General features: G+C 38.0%; 1 protein-coding gene and 1 long non-coding RNA gene across 13 annotated transcripts in view; both read right to left on the minus strand.

Annotated features, from left to right (window-relative positions):
* SCLT1 (sodium channel and clathrin linker 1) overlaps positions 1–19,497 on the minus strand; it is a 215,444-nt gene that overhangs the window by 134,434 nt on the left and 61,513 nt on the right. Inside the window, exon 4 of one of the 12 annotated variants that reach the window (XM_063638199.1) lies at positions 14,590–14,686. The exons of the other annotated variants lie outside the window; for them this stretch is intronic. Coding sequence (XP_063494269.1) covers positions 14,590–14,686 — 97 coding nt within the window. The remainder of the gene's footprint in view (positions 1–14,589; positions 14,687–19,497) is intronic. 12 annotated transcript variants of the gene reach the window in all.
* Positions 5,831–14,579, minus strand: LOC134736491 (uncharacterized). The gene is made up of 2 exons (XR_010120544.1): positions 6,850–14,579; positions 5,831–6,549 (listed from the first exon to the last, which is right to left on the minus strand). It is a non-coding gene; the product is annotated as an uncharacterized lncRNA (long non-coding RNA).

Raw genomic sequence — 19,497 nt, forward strand, 5'->3', positions numbered from 1 at the left:
GAGGTCAGGAGTTTGAGACCAGCCTGGCCAATGTGGTGAAACCCCGTCTCTACTAAAAATACAAAAATTAGCCGGGCGTGGTGGCACGTGCCTGTAGTCCCAGCTACTCAGGAGGCTGAGGCAGAAAAATTGCTTGAACCCAGGAGGCGGAGGTTGCAGTGAGCCAAGATCAAGCCACTGTACTCCAGCCTGGGTGACACAGCGAGACTCTGTCTCAAAAAAAAAAAAAAAAAAAAATTTAAAGGTCACAGAAATATCATAATTGTCCCCCATTGATTATTAAGATAATTTTGTACAGTTTCAGCTTGAAAGGTCTTTTTTTAATCTTACACTTCATACAAAGGAAGTACTACCTATACATAGTTTAATTTTGTTTGCTTCAGTATCTGGAATACTTGGGGAACAGGTGTCCAATCTTGCGTTTGTAATGCTTGCTGTCTCTCACCGAGTGTGCTCTGATCCCGAGGTGTTATATGATTTTGGGTTTAGACTGCTGTCCTTTTTCTAACCTCTTCAACAAATTCTAAGACATCATTATTTTTAGACTTTCTTTTCTAATACATACTCTTAAGATTACAGCTTTCCTTCTAAGAATCGCCTTAGTGGCAATGCCGACGTTATTTTCTTTATTAATCAGTTAAAAATATTTTCTAATTTCCATTGTGAGTTCTTTGACCTGTGAGTAACATTTAGAAGCATACCGCTTAACTTAGAAAAAGCTGGGGATTTTCTAGTTACCTTTTTGTTATTGATTTCTAGCATAATTTTCACTGGCATCAAAGAACATAATCTGAATAATTTCAATCCTTTTATAATCTGAGAGTTGCTTTTTTTGAGTTGGTCAATTTCAGAAAACTATCATGTGTACTTAAAGAATGCATATTTTGAAGGTCTTTGGTATTAGCATTCTATATACGTCCCTTAAGATATTTCTTTTTTTTTTTTTATTATACTTTAGGTTTTAGGGTACATGTGCACAATGTGCAGATTTGATACATATGTATCCATGTGCCATGTTGATTTCCTGCACCCATTAACTCGTCATTTAGCATTAGGTATATCTCCTAATGCTGTCCCTCCCCCCTCCCCCAACCCCACAACAGTCCCCGGAGCGTGATGTTCCCCTTCCTGTGTCCATGAGTTCTCATTGTTCAATTCCCACCTATGAGTGAGAACATGCGGTGTTTGGTTTTTTGTCCTTGCAATAGTTTACTCAGAATGATGTTTTCCAGTTTCATCCACGTCCCTACAAAGGACATGAACTCATCATTTTTTATGGCTGCATAGTATTCCATGGTGTATATGTGCCACATTTTCTTAATCCAGTCTATCGTTGTTGGACATTTGGGTTGGTTCCAACTCTTTGCTATTGTGAATAGTGCCGCAATAAACAAACGTGTGCATGTGTCTTTATAGCAGCATGATTTATAGTCCTTTGGGTATATACCCAGTAATGGGATGGCTGGGTCAAATGGTATTTCTAGTTCTAGATCCCTGAGGAATCGCCACACTGACTTCCACGATGGTTGAACTAGTTTACAGTCCCACCAACAGAGTCAAAGTGTTCCTATTTCTCCACATCTTCTCCAGCACCTGTTGTTTCCTGATTTTTTAATGATGGCCATTCTAACTGGTGTGAGATGGTATCTCACTGTGGTTTTGATTTGCATTTCTCTGATGGCCAGTGATGATGAGCATTTCTTCATGTGTTTTTTGGCTCCATAAATGGCTTCTTTTGAGAAGTGTCTGTTCATGTCCTTTGCCCACTTTTTGATGGGGTTGTTTTTTTCTTGTAAATTTGTTTGAGTTCATTGTAGATTCTGGATATTAGCCCTTTGTCAGATAAGTAGGTTGCAAAAATTTTCTCCCATTCTGTAGGTTGCCTGTTCACTCTGATGGTAGTTTCTTTTGCTGTGCAGAAGCTCTTTAGTTTAATTAGATCCCATTTGTCAATTTTGGCTTTTGTTGCCATTGCTTTTGGTGTTTTAGACATGAAGTCCTTGCCCACGCCTATGTCCTGAATGGTATTGCCTAGGTTTTCTTTTAGGATTTTAATGGTTTTAGGTCTAACATTTAAGTCTTTAATCCACCTTGAATTAATTTTTGTATAAGGTGTAAGGAAGTGATCCAGTTTCAGCTTTCTACATATGGCTAGCCAGTTTTCCCAGCACCATTTATTAAATAGGGAATCCTTTCCCCATTTCTTGTTTTTGTCAGGTTTGTCAAAGATCAGAAAGTTGTAGATATGCAGCATCATTTCTGAGGGCTCTGTTCTGTTCCATTGATCTATGTCTCTGTTGTGGTACCAGTACCATGCTGTTTTGGTTACTGTAGCCTTGTAGTATAGTTTGAAGTCAGGTCGCGTGATGCCTCCAGCTTTGTTCTTTTGGCTTAGGATTGACTTGGCGATGCTTAAAGGAGCTGATGGAGCTGAAAGCCAAGTTTTGAGAACTACTCGAAGATTACAGAAGCCTCAGTAGCAGATGCGATCAACTGGAAGAAAGGGTATCGCTGATGGAAGATGAAATGAATAAAATGAAGCGAGAAGGGAAGTTTAGAGAAAAAAGAATAAAAAGAAATGAACAAAGCCTCCAAGAAATTTGGGACTATGTGAAAAGACAAAACCTACGTCTGATTGGTGTACCTGAAAATGACGGGGAGAATGGAACCAAGTTGGAAAACACTCTGCAAGATATTATCCAGGAGAACTTCCCCAATCTAGCGAGGCAGGACAACATTCAGATTCAGGAAATACAGAGAACGCCACAAAGATACTCCTCGAGAAGAGCAACTCCAAGACACGTAATTGTCAGATTCACCAAAGTTGAAATGAAGGAAAAAATGTTAAGGGCAGCCAGAGAGAAAGGTCGGGTTACCCACAAAGGGAAGCCCATCAGACTAACAGCTGATCTCTCAGCAGAAACTCTACAAGCCAGAAGAGAGTGGGGGCCGATATTCAACATTCTTAAAGAAAAGAATTTTCAACCCAGAATTTCATATCCAGCCAAACTAAGCTTCATAAGTGAAGGAGAAATAAAATACTTTACAGACAAGCAAACGCTGAGTGATTTTGTCACCACCAGGCCTGCTCTAAAAGAGCTCCTGAAGGAAGCACTAAACATGGAAAGGAACAACCGGTACCAGCCACTGCAAAAACATGCCAAATTGTAAAGACCATCGAGGCTAGGAAGAAACTGCATCAATTAATGAGCAAAATAACCAACTAACATCATAATGACAGGATCAGATTCACACATAACAATATTAACGTTAAATGTAAATGGGCTAAATGCTCCAATTAAAAGACACAGACTGGCAAACTGGATAAGGAGTCAGGACCCATCAGTGTGCTGTATTCAGGAAAGCCATCTCACGTGCAGAGACACACATAGACTCAAAATAAAGGGATGGAGGAAGATCTATCAAGCAAATGGAAAACAAAAAAAGGCAGGGGTTGCAATCCTAGTCTCTGATAAAATAGACTTTAAGCCAACAAAGATCAAAGGAGACAAAGAAGGCCATTACATAATGATAAAGGGATCAATTCAATAAGAAGAGCTAACTATCCTAAATATATATGCACCCAACACAAGAGCACAAGATTCATAAAGCAAGTCCTCAGTGACCTACAAAGGGACTTAAACTCCCACACAATAATGGGAGATTTTAAGACCCCACTGTCAACATTAGACAGATCAATGAGACAAAGTTAACAAGGATATCCAGGAATTGAACTCAGCTCTACACAAAGTGGACCTAATAGACATCTACAGAACTCTCCACCCCAAATCAACAGAATATACATTTTTTTCAGCACCACACCACACCTATTCCAAAATTGACCACATAGTTGGAAGTAAAGCTCTCCTCAGCAAATGTAAAAGAACAGAAATTATAACAAACTGTCTCTCAGACCACAGTGCAATCAAACTAGAACTCAGGATTAAGAAACTCACTCAAAACCACTCAACGACATGGAAACTGAACAACCTGCTCCTGAATGACTATTGGGTACATAATGAAATGAAGGCAGAAATAAAGATGTTCTTTGAAACCAACAAGAACAAAGACACAATATACCAGAATCTCTGGGACACGTTCAAAGCAGTGTGTAGAGGGAAATTTATAGCACTAAATGCCCAAAAGAAAGCAGGAAAGATTGAAAATTGACACCCTAACATCACAATTAAAATAACTAGAGAAGCAAGAGCAAACACATTCAAAAGCTAGCAGAAGGCAAGAAATAACTAAGATAAGAACAGAACTGAAGGAAATAGAGACACAAAAAACCCTTCAAAAAATTAAGGAATCCAGGAGCTGGTTTTTTGAAAAGATCAACAAAATTGATAGACCGCTAGCAAGACTAATAAAGAAGAAAAGAGAGAAGAATCAAATAGATGCAATAAAAAATTAAAAAGGGGATATCACCACCGATCCCACAGAAATACAATCTACCATCAGAGAATACTACAAACACCTCTATGCAAATAAACTAGAAAATCTAGAAGAAATGGATAAATTCCTCGACAAATACACCCTCCCAAGACTAAATCAGGAAGAAGTTGAATCTCTGAATAGACCAATAACAGGTTCTGAAATTGTGGCAATAATCAATAGCTTACCAACCAAAAACAGTCCAGGACCTGATGGATTCACAGCTGAATTCTACCAGACGTACAAGGAGGAACTGGTACCATTCCTTCTGAAACTATTCCAATTGATAGAAAAAGAGGGACTCCTCCCTAACACATTTTATGAAGCCAGCATCGTCCTGATACCAAAGCCTGGCAGAGACATAACCAAAAAAGAGAATTTCAGACCAATATCCTTGATGAACATTGACGCAAAAATCTTTAATAAAATACTGGCAAACCGAATCCAGCAGCACATCAAAAAGCTTATCCACCATAATCAAGTGGGCTTCATCCCTGGGATGCAAGGCTGGTTCAACATATCCAAATCAATAAATGTAATCCAGCATATAAACAGAACCAAAGACAAAAACCACATGATTATCTCAATAGATGCAGAAAAGGCCTTTGACAAAATTCAACAACCCTTCATGCTAAAAGCTCTCAATAAATTAGGTATTGATGGGACGTATCTCAAAATAATAATAGCTATCTACGACAAACCCACAGCCAATATCATACTGAATGGGCAAAAACTGGAAGCATTCCCTTTGAAAACTGGCACAAGACAGGGATGCCCTCTCTCACCGCTCCTATTCAACATAGTGCTGGAAGTTCTGGCCATGGCAATCAGGCAGGAGAAGGAAATAAAGGGTATTCAATTAGGAAAAGAGGAAGTCAAATTGTCCCTGTTTGCAGATGACATGATTGTATATCTAGAAAACCCCATTGTCTCAGCCCAAAATCTCCTTAAGCTGATTAGCAACTTCAGCAAAGTCTCAGGATACAAAATCAATGTACAAAAATCACAAGCATTCTTGTACACCAATAACAGACAAACAGAAAGCCAAATCATGAGTGAACTCCCATTCACAATTGCTTCAAAGAGAATCAAATACCTAGGAATCCAACTTACAAGGGATGTGAAGGACCTCTTCAAGGAGAACTACAAACCACTGCTCAATGAAATAAAAGAGGATACAAACAAATGGAAGAACATTCCATGCTCATGGGTAGGAAGAATCAATATCGTGAAAATGGCCATACTGCCCAAGGTAATTGATAGATTCAATGCCATCCCCATCAAGCTACCAATGACTTTCTTCACAGAAGTGGAAAAAACTACTTTAAAGTTCATATGGAACCAAAAAAAGAGATTTCTTAACTGCATTATTCAAATATTGCATCTTAACTTACTGTTTTTTTTTTCTGGTTGCTATTTTATTTACTGAGAGCAACCTGCTCATATTTCCTATTATAATGGTGCATTTGTCTGTTCTGCCATTCAGTGCTATCACATTTTATATTCTGAGTCTTTGTTATTGAGTGCTTACACATTTAGAACTGTCATATATTTTGGGCAAATATAATTTTGTAACATTATGAAAACCGCCTTTTAATCCGTAATCATATGTTTCACATTAAATTCTACTATGTCTGATATTACCAGCATGTTTTCAGTTAGCACTTCCATGGTATACATATTTTCTATCCTTTTATTTTCACCCATTCTGTACTCTTGTATTTTACAAATCTCCTTGGTTAAAAGCATGTAATTGTGGGTTCATTTAGTTAATCTCTGGTAAATCACTGTCTTAAAATTACAGTATGTAATACAGCAAAATTTAATGCAATTACTAAGGTATCTGGGTTTATATCTATTACCTTAGTATTTCCTATTTGCCTTGCCTTTGAAAAAACAAAACAAAACACCTCTCTTTTTGTTCCTATTCTCTTTGCTTATTAACTGGAATTAATTACATTTTATTATTCCACTTTCCCACTCCATTAGCTTGGAAGTGATAGAATCTAAATTTAGTTTACTGTAGTGCCCAGCCCAGACATCGTAACATGCCTCTGAGAATTGCCACCCTCTACTATAAATTAGTATCCTATTTCTAATGGATAATGTAAGCACCTGAGAATATTTCTTTTTTTTTTGGAGACGGAGTCTCGCTCTATCACCCAGGCTGGAGTGCAGTGGCGCAGTCTCGGCTCACTGCAAGCTCCGCCTCCCGGGTTCACGCCATTCTCCTGTCTCAGCCTCTCCGAGTAGCTGGGACTACAGGCGCCTGCCACCTCGCCCGGCTAATTTTTTGCATTTTTAGTAGAGACGGGGTTTCACCGTGGTCTCGATCTCCTGACCTTGTGATCCGCCCGCCTCGGCCTCCCAAAGTGCTGGGATTTCAAGCGTGAGCCACCACGCCCGGCCTAGCACCTGAGAATATTTCAACTCCATTTACACTCTTCCTAAATGTATGGTATTGCTGGCTGATATTTCAAGTCTCCTCAAACATTTTAACGCAATTATCATTATTTTTAAAAGTTTATATTCATTAGATTTTCTCCCATATTTACCCTTTCCATAATTCCAAACTTTATTCTAGGATGATTTTTCCCTCATTTTTGGGATTTGGATTAATTCTGTCAATGGTAATTTTCTCAGTTTTCATCTGAAAATGTACTTATTTAACCCTCCTTGAAGAACATTTCACTGAGCACACAATTCTTAGTTGACAGTTTTCGTTTCTTTTCTTTTCAGCACTTTGAAGATATTCCATGTCTCTCGATTTCTATCACATCTGTTGAAGTCAGTTATCTTACTGCTATTCCTTTGAGGATAATCTCTGTTGTGAGAATTTTTCTTTGATTTTGATTTTGTAGATGTTTTTGCATTATCATGCTTGTGATGCATGGTGTTTCTTTAATCCACAGATCTTTTGCTACTTTTGAAATTTTTCAGCTATTGTCTCTTCAAATATTATTTCTGTCTTTCCTGTTCTCTCTGGAATTCAAATTACATGAATTTTAGTTCTTTTCTCTACTACATTTTGTGCCATATTTTCTTTTTAAATTTTTTTGAATTTACTTTTTACTTAACTTTTAAGGTCGGGGTACATGTACAGGTTTGTTATATAGGTAAGCTTGTGTCATTGGGGTTTGTTGTACAGATTATTTTCAACCCAAGTATTAAGCCTGGTACGCATTAGTTATTTTTCCTGATCCTCTCCCTCCTCCCAACCTCCACCCATTGATAGGCCCCAGTGTGTGTAGTTTCCCTCTACATGTCCATGTGTTCTCATCATTTAGCTCCCACTTATAAGTGAGAACATGGAGTATTTACTTTTCTGTTTCTCTGTTAGTTTGCTAAGGATAATCACCTCTGGCTCCATCTATGTTCCTGCAAGGGACATGATCTTGTTCTTTTTAATGGATGCATAGTATTCCATGGTATATATGTACCATATTTTCTTTATCCAGTCCACTGTTGATGGGCATCTAGGTTGATCTATGTCTTTGTCATTGTGAATAAGTGTTCCAATGAACATGTGAGTGCAAGTGTCTTTATGGTAGAATGATTTCTATTACTTCGTTATATATCCAGTGATGGGATTGCTGGGTTAAATGGCACTCCTGTTTTGAGTTCTTTGAGATCCAAGCCGGGCGCGGTGGCTCACGCCTGTAATCCCAGTACTTTGGGAGGCCGAGGCAGGCGGATCACGAGGTCAGGAGATCGAGACCATCCTGGCTAACGTGGTGAAACCCCATCTCTACTAAAAAAATAAAAAAAATTAGCCGGGCATGGTGGCAGGTACCTGTAGTCCCAGCTACGTGGGAGGCTGAGGCAGGAGAATGGCGTGAACCTGGGAGGTGGAGCTTGCAGTGAGCTGAGATCACGCCACTGCACTCCAGCCTGGGCGACAGAGTGAGACTCTGTCTCAAAAAGAAAAAAAAAAAGAATCCAAACTGCTTTCCACTAGTGGCTGAGCTAATTTCCGTTCCCACCAGCAGTATAAAAGCATTCCCTTTTCTCTGCAACCATATCAGCAGCTGTTTTTTTTTGATGTTTTAACAGCCATTCTGACTGGTGTGAGATGGTATCTCATTGTGGTTTTGATTTGCATTTCTCTAATTAAGTTGAGCTTTTTTTCATATGCTTGTTGGCCACATGTATGTCTTCTTTTGAAAAGTGTTCATGTGCTTTGCCCATTTTTCAATGAGGTTTGATTTTTCTTGTAAATTTAAGTTCCTTATAGATGCTGGATATTTGACCTTTGTCAGATGCAGTTTGCAAAAATGTTCTCCCATTTTGTATGTTGTCTGTGCGCCCTGTTGATAGTTTCTTTCGCTGTGCAGGAGCTCTTTAGTTTAATTAGATCCCATTTATCAATGTTTGCTTTTGTTGCAATTGCTTTTGGTATCTTCTTAATAAAATCTTTGCCCACTCCTATGTCCAGAATGGTATTGCCTAGGTTGTCTTCCAGGGTTTTTATACTTTGGGGTTTTACATTTAAGTTTTTAATTCATCTTAATGTTTGTTAATCTTCTGCACATGGCTAGCCAGTTATCTCAGCACCATTTATTGAATAGGAGTCCTTTCCCCATTGCTTGAGTTCTGTTTGTCGAGGATCAGATAGTTGTAGGTGTGTGGCTTTATTTCTGGGTTCTCTATTCTGTTGCAATGGTCTATGTGCCTGTTTTTGTATCAGTAGCATGCTGTTTTGGTTACTGTAGCCCTGCAGTATAGTTTGAAGTCAGGCAGTATGATGTCTCCAGCTTTCTTATCTTTGCTTAGGATTACCTTGGCTATCTGGACTCTTTTTTGGTTCCACATGAATTTTAAAATAGTTTTTTTCTAGTTCTGTGATGAATCTCAATGGTAGTTTAATAGGAATAGCATTAGATGTATAAATTGCTCTGGGCAGTATGACCATTTTTACAATATTGATGCTTTCTATCCATGAGCATGGGACATTTTTCCATTTGTTTGTGTAATCTTCGATTTCTTTGAACGGTATTTTGTACTTCTTGTAGAGAGATCTTTCACCTTCCTAGTTAGCTGTATTCCTAGGTAGTTTGTGTGTTTGTTTATTTATTTATTGCCACTGGGAATGGGATTGCATTACTCATTTGGCTCTTGGCTTGACTTTTTTTTGTGTATATAGGAGTGCTAGTAATTTTTACACATTGATTTTGTATCCTGAGAATTTGCTGAAGTTGTTTGTCAGCTTAAGAAGCTTTTATGACAAGACTATGGAGTTTTATAGATATAGAATCCTGTCATCTGCAAATAGGGATAGTTTGACTTCCTCTCTTCGTGTTTGGATTACATTTCTTCCTCTTGCCCGATTGCCCTGGTCAGGATTTCCAATACTATATCAAATAGGAGTGGCGAGAAAGGGCATCCTTGTCTTGTGCCAGTTTTCAGGGAGAATGTTTCCAGCTTTTGCACATTCCACATGATGCTGGCTGTGGGTTTTTCATAGATGGCTCTTATTATTTTGAAGTATGTTCCTTCAATACCTAGTTTATTGAGACTTTTTAACATGAAGGGTGTTAAATTTTAATGAAAGCCTTTTCTGCATCATTTCAGATAATCATGTAGTTTTTGTCTTTAGTTCTGTTTATGTGATGAATCACATTTATTGATTTGCATGTGATGAACCAACCTTGCATCCCAGGGCTAAAACCTATTTGATTGTGGTAGATAAGATTTTTGATGTGCTGCTGGATTTTGTTTGCCAGTATCTTGTTGAGGATTTTTGTCTCTATGTTCATCAGGGATATTGGCCTGAAGTTTTCTTTTCTGTTGTATCTTTGTTAGGTTTTGGTATCAGGATGATGTTGGCCTCATAAAATGAGTTTTATGGTCTGTTGCATTGGTCTATGTGCCTGTTTTTGTACCAGTACCATGCTGTTTTGGTTACTGTAGCCCTGAAGTATAGTTTGAAGTTGGGCAGTGTGATGTCTCCAGCTTTCTTCTTTTTGCTTAGGAATACCTAAGCTTTTTTTTTTTGGAATAGTTTCAGTAGAAGTGGTACCAGCTCTTCGTATATTTGGTAGAATTTGGCTGTGAACTTATCCGGTCCTGGGCTTTTTTGGTTCATAGGCTATTTATTACTGCCTGAATTTCAGAACTCATTACTGGTCTGCTCAGTAATTTAATTTCCTCCTGGTTTAGCCTTAGGAGGGTGTATGTGTCTCGAAATTCATCCATTTCTTCTAGATATTCTAGTTTATGTGCATAGAGGTGTTCATAATATTATTGGATGGTTGTTTGTATTTCTGTGGAGTCAGTGGTAACATCCTCCTTGTCATTTCTGATTGTGTTTATTTGAATCTTCTCTCTTTTCTTATTAGTCTAGCTAATGGTCTATTTTATTAATTTTTCCAAAAAACCAGCTTCTGGGTTGTTTGATCTTCTGGATTTTTTTGTGTGTCTGAATCTCCCTAAGTTCAGCTTTGATTTTGGTTATTTCTTGTCTTTTGCTAGCTTTGGAATTTGTTTGCTCTTGGTTCTATAGTCCTCTTAGTTGTGATGTTAGGTTGTTAACTTGAGATCTTTCTAACTATTTGATGTGAGCACTTAGTGCTATAAATTCCCTCTTAACACTGCCTTAGCTGTGTCCCAGAGATTCTAGTATTTTGTATCTTTGTTCTCATTAGTTTCAAAGAACTTGTTGATTTCTGCCTTAATTTCATTATTTACCCAAACATCACTCAGGAGTAGGTTATTCAACTTCCATGTAATTGTATGGTTTTGAGCAAATTTCTGTTTTGGCTTCTAATTTGATTGTGCTGTGGTTTGAGAGACTATTATGATTTCAGTTCTTTTGCATTTGCTGAGGAGTGTTTTACTTCTGATTACGTGATTGATTTTAGAATATGTGCCATATGGTGATGAGAAGAATGTACATTCTGTTGTGTTTGTGTGGAGAGTTATATAGATGTCTATCAGGTCCATTTGATCCAGTGCTGGGTTCAGGTCCTGAATATCTTTGTTAATTTTCTGTCTTGATGATTGGTCTAATATTTTCAGTGTGGTGTTAAAGACTTCCACTATTATTGTATGGGAGTCTATGTCTCTTTGAAGGTCTCTAAAAACTTGCTTTACGAATCTGCGTGCTCCTGTGTTGGGTACATATATATTTAGGATAGTTACATCTTCTTGTTGAACTGAATTGAACCTTTTACCATTATGTAATGCCATTTTTTTTTTTTTGCTCTTTTTTGCCTTTGTCAGAAACTAGGATTGTAAATCCTGCTTTTTTTCTGTTTTCCATTTGCTTGGTAAATCTTCCTCCACACCCTTTTATTATGAGTCCATGTGTGTCACTGCACATGAGATAGGACTCTTAAAGACAGCATACCAATGGGTTTTGGTTCTTTATTCAGTTTGTCATTCTGTGTCTTTTTTTGTTTTTTAACTTTTATTTTAGTTTTGAGGTACATGTGAAGGTTTCTTACATAGGTAAATGCGTGTCACAGGGGTTTGTTGTACATATTATTTCATTACCCAGGTATTAAGCCCAGTATCCAGTAGTTATCTTTTTGCTCCTCTCCCTCCTCCCTCCCTCTCCTTTCAAGTAGATCCCAGTGTCTGTTGTTTCCCTCTTTGTGCTCATAAGTTCTTACCATTTAGCTCCCACTTGTAAGTGAGAACATGTAGTATTTGGTTTTCTGTTCCTGCATTAGTTTGCTAAGGTTGTGCCTTTTAATTGAGGCATTTAGCCCATTTACATTCAAGGTTGGTATTGATATGTATGGATTTGATCCTGTCATCATGTCAGCTGGTTATTTTGCAGACTTGTTTATGTGGTTGCTTTATAGTGTCACTGGTCTGTGTACTTCAGTGTGTTTTTGTAGTGGATGATAATGATCTTTCCTTTCCATATTTAGTGCTACCTTCAGGAGCTCTTGTTAGGCAGGTCTGGTAGTAATGAAATTCCTCAGCATTTGCTTGCCTGAAAATGATCTTATTTCTCCTTCACTTATGAAGCTTGGTTTGGCTGGATATTAAATTCTGGCTTGGAATTTCTTTTAAGAATGTTGACCATTGGCCTCCAATCGCTTCTGGCTTGTAGGGTTTCTGCTGAGAGGTCTGCTCTTAGTCTAATGATCTTGCCTTTGTAGATGACCTCACCTTTCTCTCTAGATGCCTTTAAAATTTTTTGTTTCATTTTGACCTTGTAAAATCTGATAATTATGTGTCTTGCGGATGATCTTCCTGTAATGTATCTAACTAGGGTTCTCTACATTTCCTGAATTTGAATGTTACCCTCTCAAGCTAGGTTGGGTAAGTTCTCATGGATGATATTCTGAAATATGTTTTCCAAGTTGCCTCCCTTCTCCCCGTGTCTTTCAGGGATGCCTATGAGTCATAGATTTGGTCTCTTTACATAATCCCATATTTCTTGGAGGTTTTGTTCATTCCTTTTCATTCTTTTATTTCTATTCTTGTCTGATTGTCTTGTTTCAGAAATCCAGTCTTCAAACTCTGAGATTCTTTCCTCCACTTGGTCTATTCTGCTTTTAATACTTGTGATTGCATTATAAAATTATTGTAGTGTGTTTTCCAGTTCTATCAGGTCAGTTGGTTTTTTTCTATACTGGCTATTTTTGCCAGGCAGCTCCTGCATTGTTTTATCATCGTTCTTAGGTTCCTTGGATGGGTTTCAACATACTCCTGTAGCTCAATGATCTTTGTTTTCACGCATATTCTGATTTCTATTTCTGTCATTTGTAGCCATCTTAGTCCAGTTCTGAACCCTTTCTGTATAGGTGATGTGGTAGATTAGAGGAAAAAAGGCACTGTGGCTTTTTGAGTTGTCAGGATTCTTGCGCTGATTCTCATCTTTGTGGGTTTATCCACCTTCAATCTTTGAGGCTGCTGACCTTTCAATGGCTTTTGTTCTCTTTTATCCTATTTGATGACCTTGAGGGTTTGATTATCATATAGGGTAGATTTAGCTAACTGGCTTCATTTCTGAAAGACATTAGGGGACCAATGCTCAGCTCCTGACTTCTGGACTGTATGCTCTAACTCTGGGGATTTGTATTGGGCCCTGACATTGTTCTCTTACTCCATGAGGTTAGAAATCCACTGTGCTGGGAGCACCAGGTACTTCTGGACTACTGGTCACTACATTCCAATGGGTAGTGTCAGCCAAAGTGTTTCATACTGCAGTGACAGAGGGATCTGTCCTCATTCACATGCTAGCAACAGCAGTAGCGGCAGCTGTGGCAGGGTGCTAGTGGCTGCTGGGGTGCCTGCCTTCCTGTGGGAATTAACCACAGTGGCAGAGGCAGCTCATCTTGGATGGGTGTAGGGGGCCCCTACTGGTGACTATGTGGGTGGTCGTGCAGGTGGCGGTGCTGGCTTGGGGGAGGGGCACTGGTAGGCACAGGTCTGTGTGCCTTCTCTGTGGTAGCTCAGTGTAGAGGAGGATCTGCTGTTCTATGAGCCTAGTTTTGCTCCCATGGAAGTATTAGTGCAACAGTGGAGTGCTGGCAGGGTGGGACTGGCTGGCTGTATTCCCACCAAGGCTCTGTCTGCAATGGCGGTCAGCTACTGGAGGGGAGTGGATTACACTCCCATGTGCTGGTGGGGCAAGGAAAGCAAAACCTGCCCACATAGACATGTATCAGGAAAAAGATGTGGGGAGTTGCCATGGGTCCAGGGGTAGCTGCGGTGTGTGGAGGGAGTGTGCAGGCTAGTGTATAGTTATTGGGGCCACACTTCTGGAGCTCTCTGCAAGTCAGGCATGGTCCACTAGCACACACGCTATGATGTTGCTCCCAGGGCACCTGAGGCTGTTCTTTAAGCAGGCATGGCCAGGCTGGGGCCCCAGGAGAGGGCAGCAGACCAAGAGGAGCTCAAGTTGAACTGGCCCTATCTGAGCTGGGGCAAGTCCACCCTGCAGAGTTCAGGATGAACAGTTCCCCCAGGGCTTAAGTCTCCTAAGAGAGCAAGTCGAGCCTAAGGAAATGGCTGTCCCTGGCCATGCTCCACTACATATGCTCCTACACCAAACCCTCTGGGATCCACATCAGCTGGCTTGCTGCCCCTACCACTTCTCTAGGAACCTCTCCCTGCCAACTCAAGTGTCTATGATGGTTGAAGGGTCTCCTCCTGCTAGGGTTCCAGAGGCCCATGCTCCTTGAAAATTCAACTCACCCATTCCCCCGGAGCCACCAGAGTCCAGTTTTCCCCCACTTCATTCCAGCTTCTGTGTCTTCCCTCCATCCACTCTCAGTGCCTTCCTTCTGAGAATCTGTAAGGAGTACGCCAGTCATCTCCATCCATCAGTGGCAGCTGCTCCACCTAGCTGCATCTAGTTGGCTATCATACAGGTTTATATTTTCTATACTCTTGTCTCTCTGCTTCTTACTGATATTCCGTTAAAATATTTCTTCTAAATTAAGTTGCACTTGATTAATTATCTTGTTATGTCTCATTCCCATTGTGGTATTTTTTCAGTTCTAGAATTTGTTTCTTTTTTTAGAGTTTCTAGTTCTCTTACAAAATTCTCAATATTGTATCTTATTTCACTGACCATATTAAGCACAATTATTTATTTATTTATTTTAGTTTTATCTTATTTTAAGATCTGGGATACATGTGCAGGATGTGCAGGTTTGTTACACAGGTAAATGTGTGCCATGGTGGTTTGCTGCACCTATCAACTTATCACCTAGGTATTAAACCCTACATGCATTAACTATTTATCCTGATGCTTTCCTCCCCCATCCCCCCATACAGGCCCCAGTATGTGTTGTTCTGCTCCCTGTGTCCATGTATTCTCATTGTTCAGCTCCCACTTATGAGTGAGAACACGTGGTGTTTAGTTTTCTGTTGGTAAAGCAGTTTTTTAAAGGCCAACCCTGTGGATCTATTTTTACTGCCTATTATTTCTAATGATTCTTTTAAAATGTTACCATGTTAGTATCAACCTTCCTGTTCCTAATTCTTTTTGTGCTAGATAGGAGCTAGACATTATACATTAAAAAGTATAGTGGCATTTTGAGGATCCTAACACACCTATCCATAAGTGTGATGGACGCTGAATTTCAATTTTTATTGTTCTAGCTCTGGAAATTTGTTTCAAGCTCTCCTCAGTTTTTAAACCTCTCTCCATCTCTTCTTGGATGGTGAGATGCAATTAGGGAAAGCAGCCCCAAATGCAGGCTTATATCGCTGGATTTCTTTCTATTCCTGGTCTTTGCCTTATAATTTTTTCACAGATTCCAATTTCTTTAAACAGATTTGATTTTTGTAAAGATTTTGTCAAGATTTTATAGTTTTGTCTGAACTTCTAGTTTTTCTCAGAAGAAGCCTGATTACAGTACCTACTCTGTCATTAATGTAAACAACATTGATTTATTTATTTTCAATTTTACTTTTCTGTTAATTAAAAATGACAAAGTGTTCTGCATACTATTTTGGCTGCACCTTACTAGTTTGATATGCTGTTCATTTTAAGTAGTTTTTAATTTTAGTTGTCAATTCATTTTTTTAATCTCAGGAGTTATTTGAAAATATAGTTTAAAAATTTTTATGTGCTCATCTTTTGTCATTTTTTATTTTATTGCAGACGTAATTTACGTGTTTTTTTGTGGGGGGGAGTTTGTATGTGTGTATGTGGTAGGGAGGGTTTTCAGTACATATCTATGTTTGTAAGATTTTCATGGGTCTTTGAAAAACAAAGTATATTCCTGTTGGTTAATATGAGTGTGTATAAACAGAAATGTACATGCACACAATCAAATTTGTTATTTGCTCCTTATATCATCTATATCTTTGCTTATTTTCTTTTAAATATAACAGCTGTAATAATATATTTGTAAGTAAATACAGATTAAATGAATTTTATCTGATATTCCAATGATATTGGCAGTATAATTAAGAAAATCAGTTAAGTACCCTAAAGGTTTAAGAAATTGATCTTTTTTTAAGCATTATTTTTTATGTATGGTTAAACATCTTGAAAATTAAATATCAACAATTCAAGCTCAACAAATATCTAAAGAAATACTATACGCAAGATAGTAAGACAATTTTGGTTCCAGTTGTACTTATTAAAATACATAAGCAAGTCAAAATGTAAGAGCCAAAGGAAAATAAAAAAGAGAAAGTACTATTATATTTGGTTGGCTTGATATTAAGAAAAGAAATTAAATAAAACGTTTTGGAGGCAAACAGTGTTATCTGTATTATTAATAACACTAATAGCACCATATATCTCTGCATAACTTCTTTTCTGCTATCACTATCAATTAGCTGATCTCTATGTTCCAGTGTAAGTTCTGGAAAAAAAGTCAATCTTACTGATTTAGCTAATTGCAGAAATGGTTTGCTACATAGGTCACAATTAGGAAACTGGACAATCAGGAAGCAGCTATATCTACTGCTGGTTCTAGAATCACATCCCTTTGCTGAGATTCTGAGATCAGAATGTTATTGCCAGAGCTGCTGCCTGCAGCAACACCCGGCCTTAGCTTTGGCAGAAGTGACTGCCAGAATTGTTGGCTCTACAGCCATACTACACTTGTTAGATTCTTAGCCACAAAATAGATGCCTCAGGCACTGCCTTTTCTCCCACTATTTCCCAATTTAGGTATCGTACAAGTGGTTATTATTAGCAGAATCAAACTCATATCCTGAACTAGTTTTTAGTTTTCCAGCCTCTGCAATACAGGAAGGCATACTAAAAGGAAGGTGCGACAGATGTTAAGCCAATCTACCATATTTGCCACAACCTGTTATTATAATTGCACAATTTAATTACATATGCCCCAAAGTGATAAATAAAAGTATAAAGAGTTAGTTTTTCTATAACACCTAAACTGAATGTGAAAGGCCCAGCACAGATGTGTTGTTAAATTCACTGCTATTTAATTAGAGGTAGGTAAGGTAATTATAAAAAGTCAGAAAAACTATAAAACCATAGAAGATTGAAAGGAGATCAAAATGATCTCTCAGTTCTCACTCTTCTTCAAAGAAATTTAAACTGGAAATTATAAAGAATGACTTAAACATATATGGTTTATGCATGAAAGATAACAAAAAACTACAATTAATAGACTCGCTCAAAGTAAAGACCTTGGCATTATACCAAATAATTAAAAAATAAATGTACATTTATATTAAGTCAAAGTCAAATATTTTTTAAGTATGTATTTTTTATGATTCCTTATTTTACTAACTCTCAATCAACAGACCAACTATTAAGCTAGAAGGTAAGGGAGCTTCTATTATATGTTATGCCAGGTACAACATGAGTAACACAAAAAAGAAACAGGTTGCCCAACCTTAGTGTTGACTATTTTGCTGGAGAAAAGACATTTCTGATTAAATTTTTTAAAAAGAAAATAAATACTGTCTTATAAGATAGTGCTTTTACATTAAAATAAAAATAGCTATGCTTTTATAGTTATTCTTTATGGTTTTTATTATTTTTCTAGCTTACCACTTGTAGTATCATTTCAAAAGATTTAAAGAGCACTTACTATAAGAATATAAAACAATAAAACTGAAATTATATAGTCTAAGACTTTAATTTCATATATTAAGAAACTGAGTTCCATATAAATTCAGGTACTAATACCAAGAAAATTACCCAGGCAGGGACTGAAGTAATAAAGTTATAACCAATTATCCCAAACAGACAATAAAATTTTGGCAAAGATCATCTTTATAAAAGTTTTGATCTTTTAGGTGACAAAGATGAATCAAACACAATGTCTGTATTTCTTTGAATTGAATTTGTCTCCAACAAAAGATGCACCATTCTTTTACATACCATTAAAAAGAAAAATTGCTGCCTATTAACCTTTGACAAGGCATTGAATATGGCTGCATCTCACTTTTGCAGGTGTTAAAAGGTGGGAAAAGGGGGATAGTTAGTGAATTTTAGAATCAAATAAGACAGAAGAGAAAGTTAGACAAATATAGAGGTATATACGCCACTATATGCATATATAACCACTATGGTTAATTCCCATAGGGAGGCAGGCACCCCAGCAGCCATTTGCACCCTGCCACAGCTGCCACTATATTTTTGTGTATTTTTTTATATAAATGAAAAAAAAAACCATTCTAGACAACTGGCTGGTATGACTCTCCAGATGCCTCACCTCACCTGACAGATTTCACCAATCCAAGCCTCCTTGGTGAAAATATCCACACCACTGCCACAGTGCAGCATTTCTTTTTGGGATTAATACAAAAGATCCTAAAAACTAGAATTGTTGTTTCCTTTTTTATGCTCCTCCAATTAATTAATCATACACATTTTTTTCCTATCTGGTATTCTCCAGTTCTAAAATGCAACTAGAAATAATCCTTCTAAAGTTGCACCCCTTCCTCTGTTTAAAATCCCTGAAGAACTCTCTATGTGATCTGTAGGAGAAGGACAATTCCTTAAGCAGAGAATATAAAATTTTATATCATCTGGTCCCTACCCGCCATGTGGGTCTCATCATGCATAATTCCCTTACATATGTTGAGACACAGCCATATTACATGACCTGAATGTATTAGACATATAATGTTTTCTTCAGTTATCTGCTACTTATCCTACTCTTTCTGAAAATCATTGAGAATGAAATTCTACTTCTGACTCAGCTCAAATTTTACCCACTCATTTAAGCCTTCTCTGATGTCTAAAGCCAAAGTAAGGTCCTCCATAAATACATTCTTATATATATACTGGATATGTTATAGTCATGGTATCTGCCATGCCCAGACTTAAGTAGCCTTTGCCCAGAGCCCATGGCTCTGGGGATAGCATGCACTATTCTGTGCACAGACAGAAGCCAATGATTAGATTATAATTTTGCATATTTTCTGAGGGCAGTCCTATCAACAGCTGACTGGTATAAAGAGCTTTGACAAATACAAGTGATGGCAATTAGCTAAACCAACAAGACTGGATTTCTCCGGGATTTGGACTAGAGAAGAGAGAATCAGTCTTTTGGCTGGAAAAGAAGAAGGAGCAGCTACACAGAGGGGTACCACTACAGTGGAGACTATAAGGCCATATGAACTGGTAAGAGGAACACACCTGTAGAGACATTCCTAACT

Source organism: Symphalangus syndactylus, chromosome 4 (genome assembly GCF_028878055.3).
Source record: "Symphalangus syndactylus isolate Jambi chromosome 4, NHGRI_mSymSyn1-v2.1_pri, whole genome shotgun sequence".
NCBI classification, from domain to species: Eukaryota; Metazoa; Chordata; class Mammalia; order Primates; family Hylobatidae; genus Symphalangus; species Symphalangus syndactylus.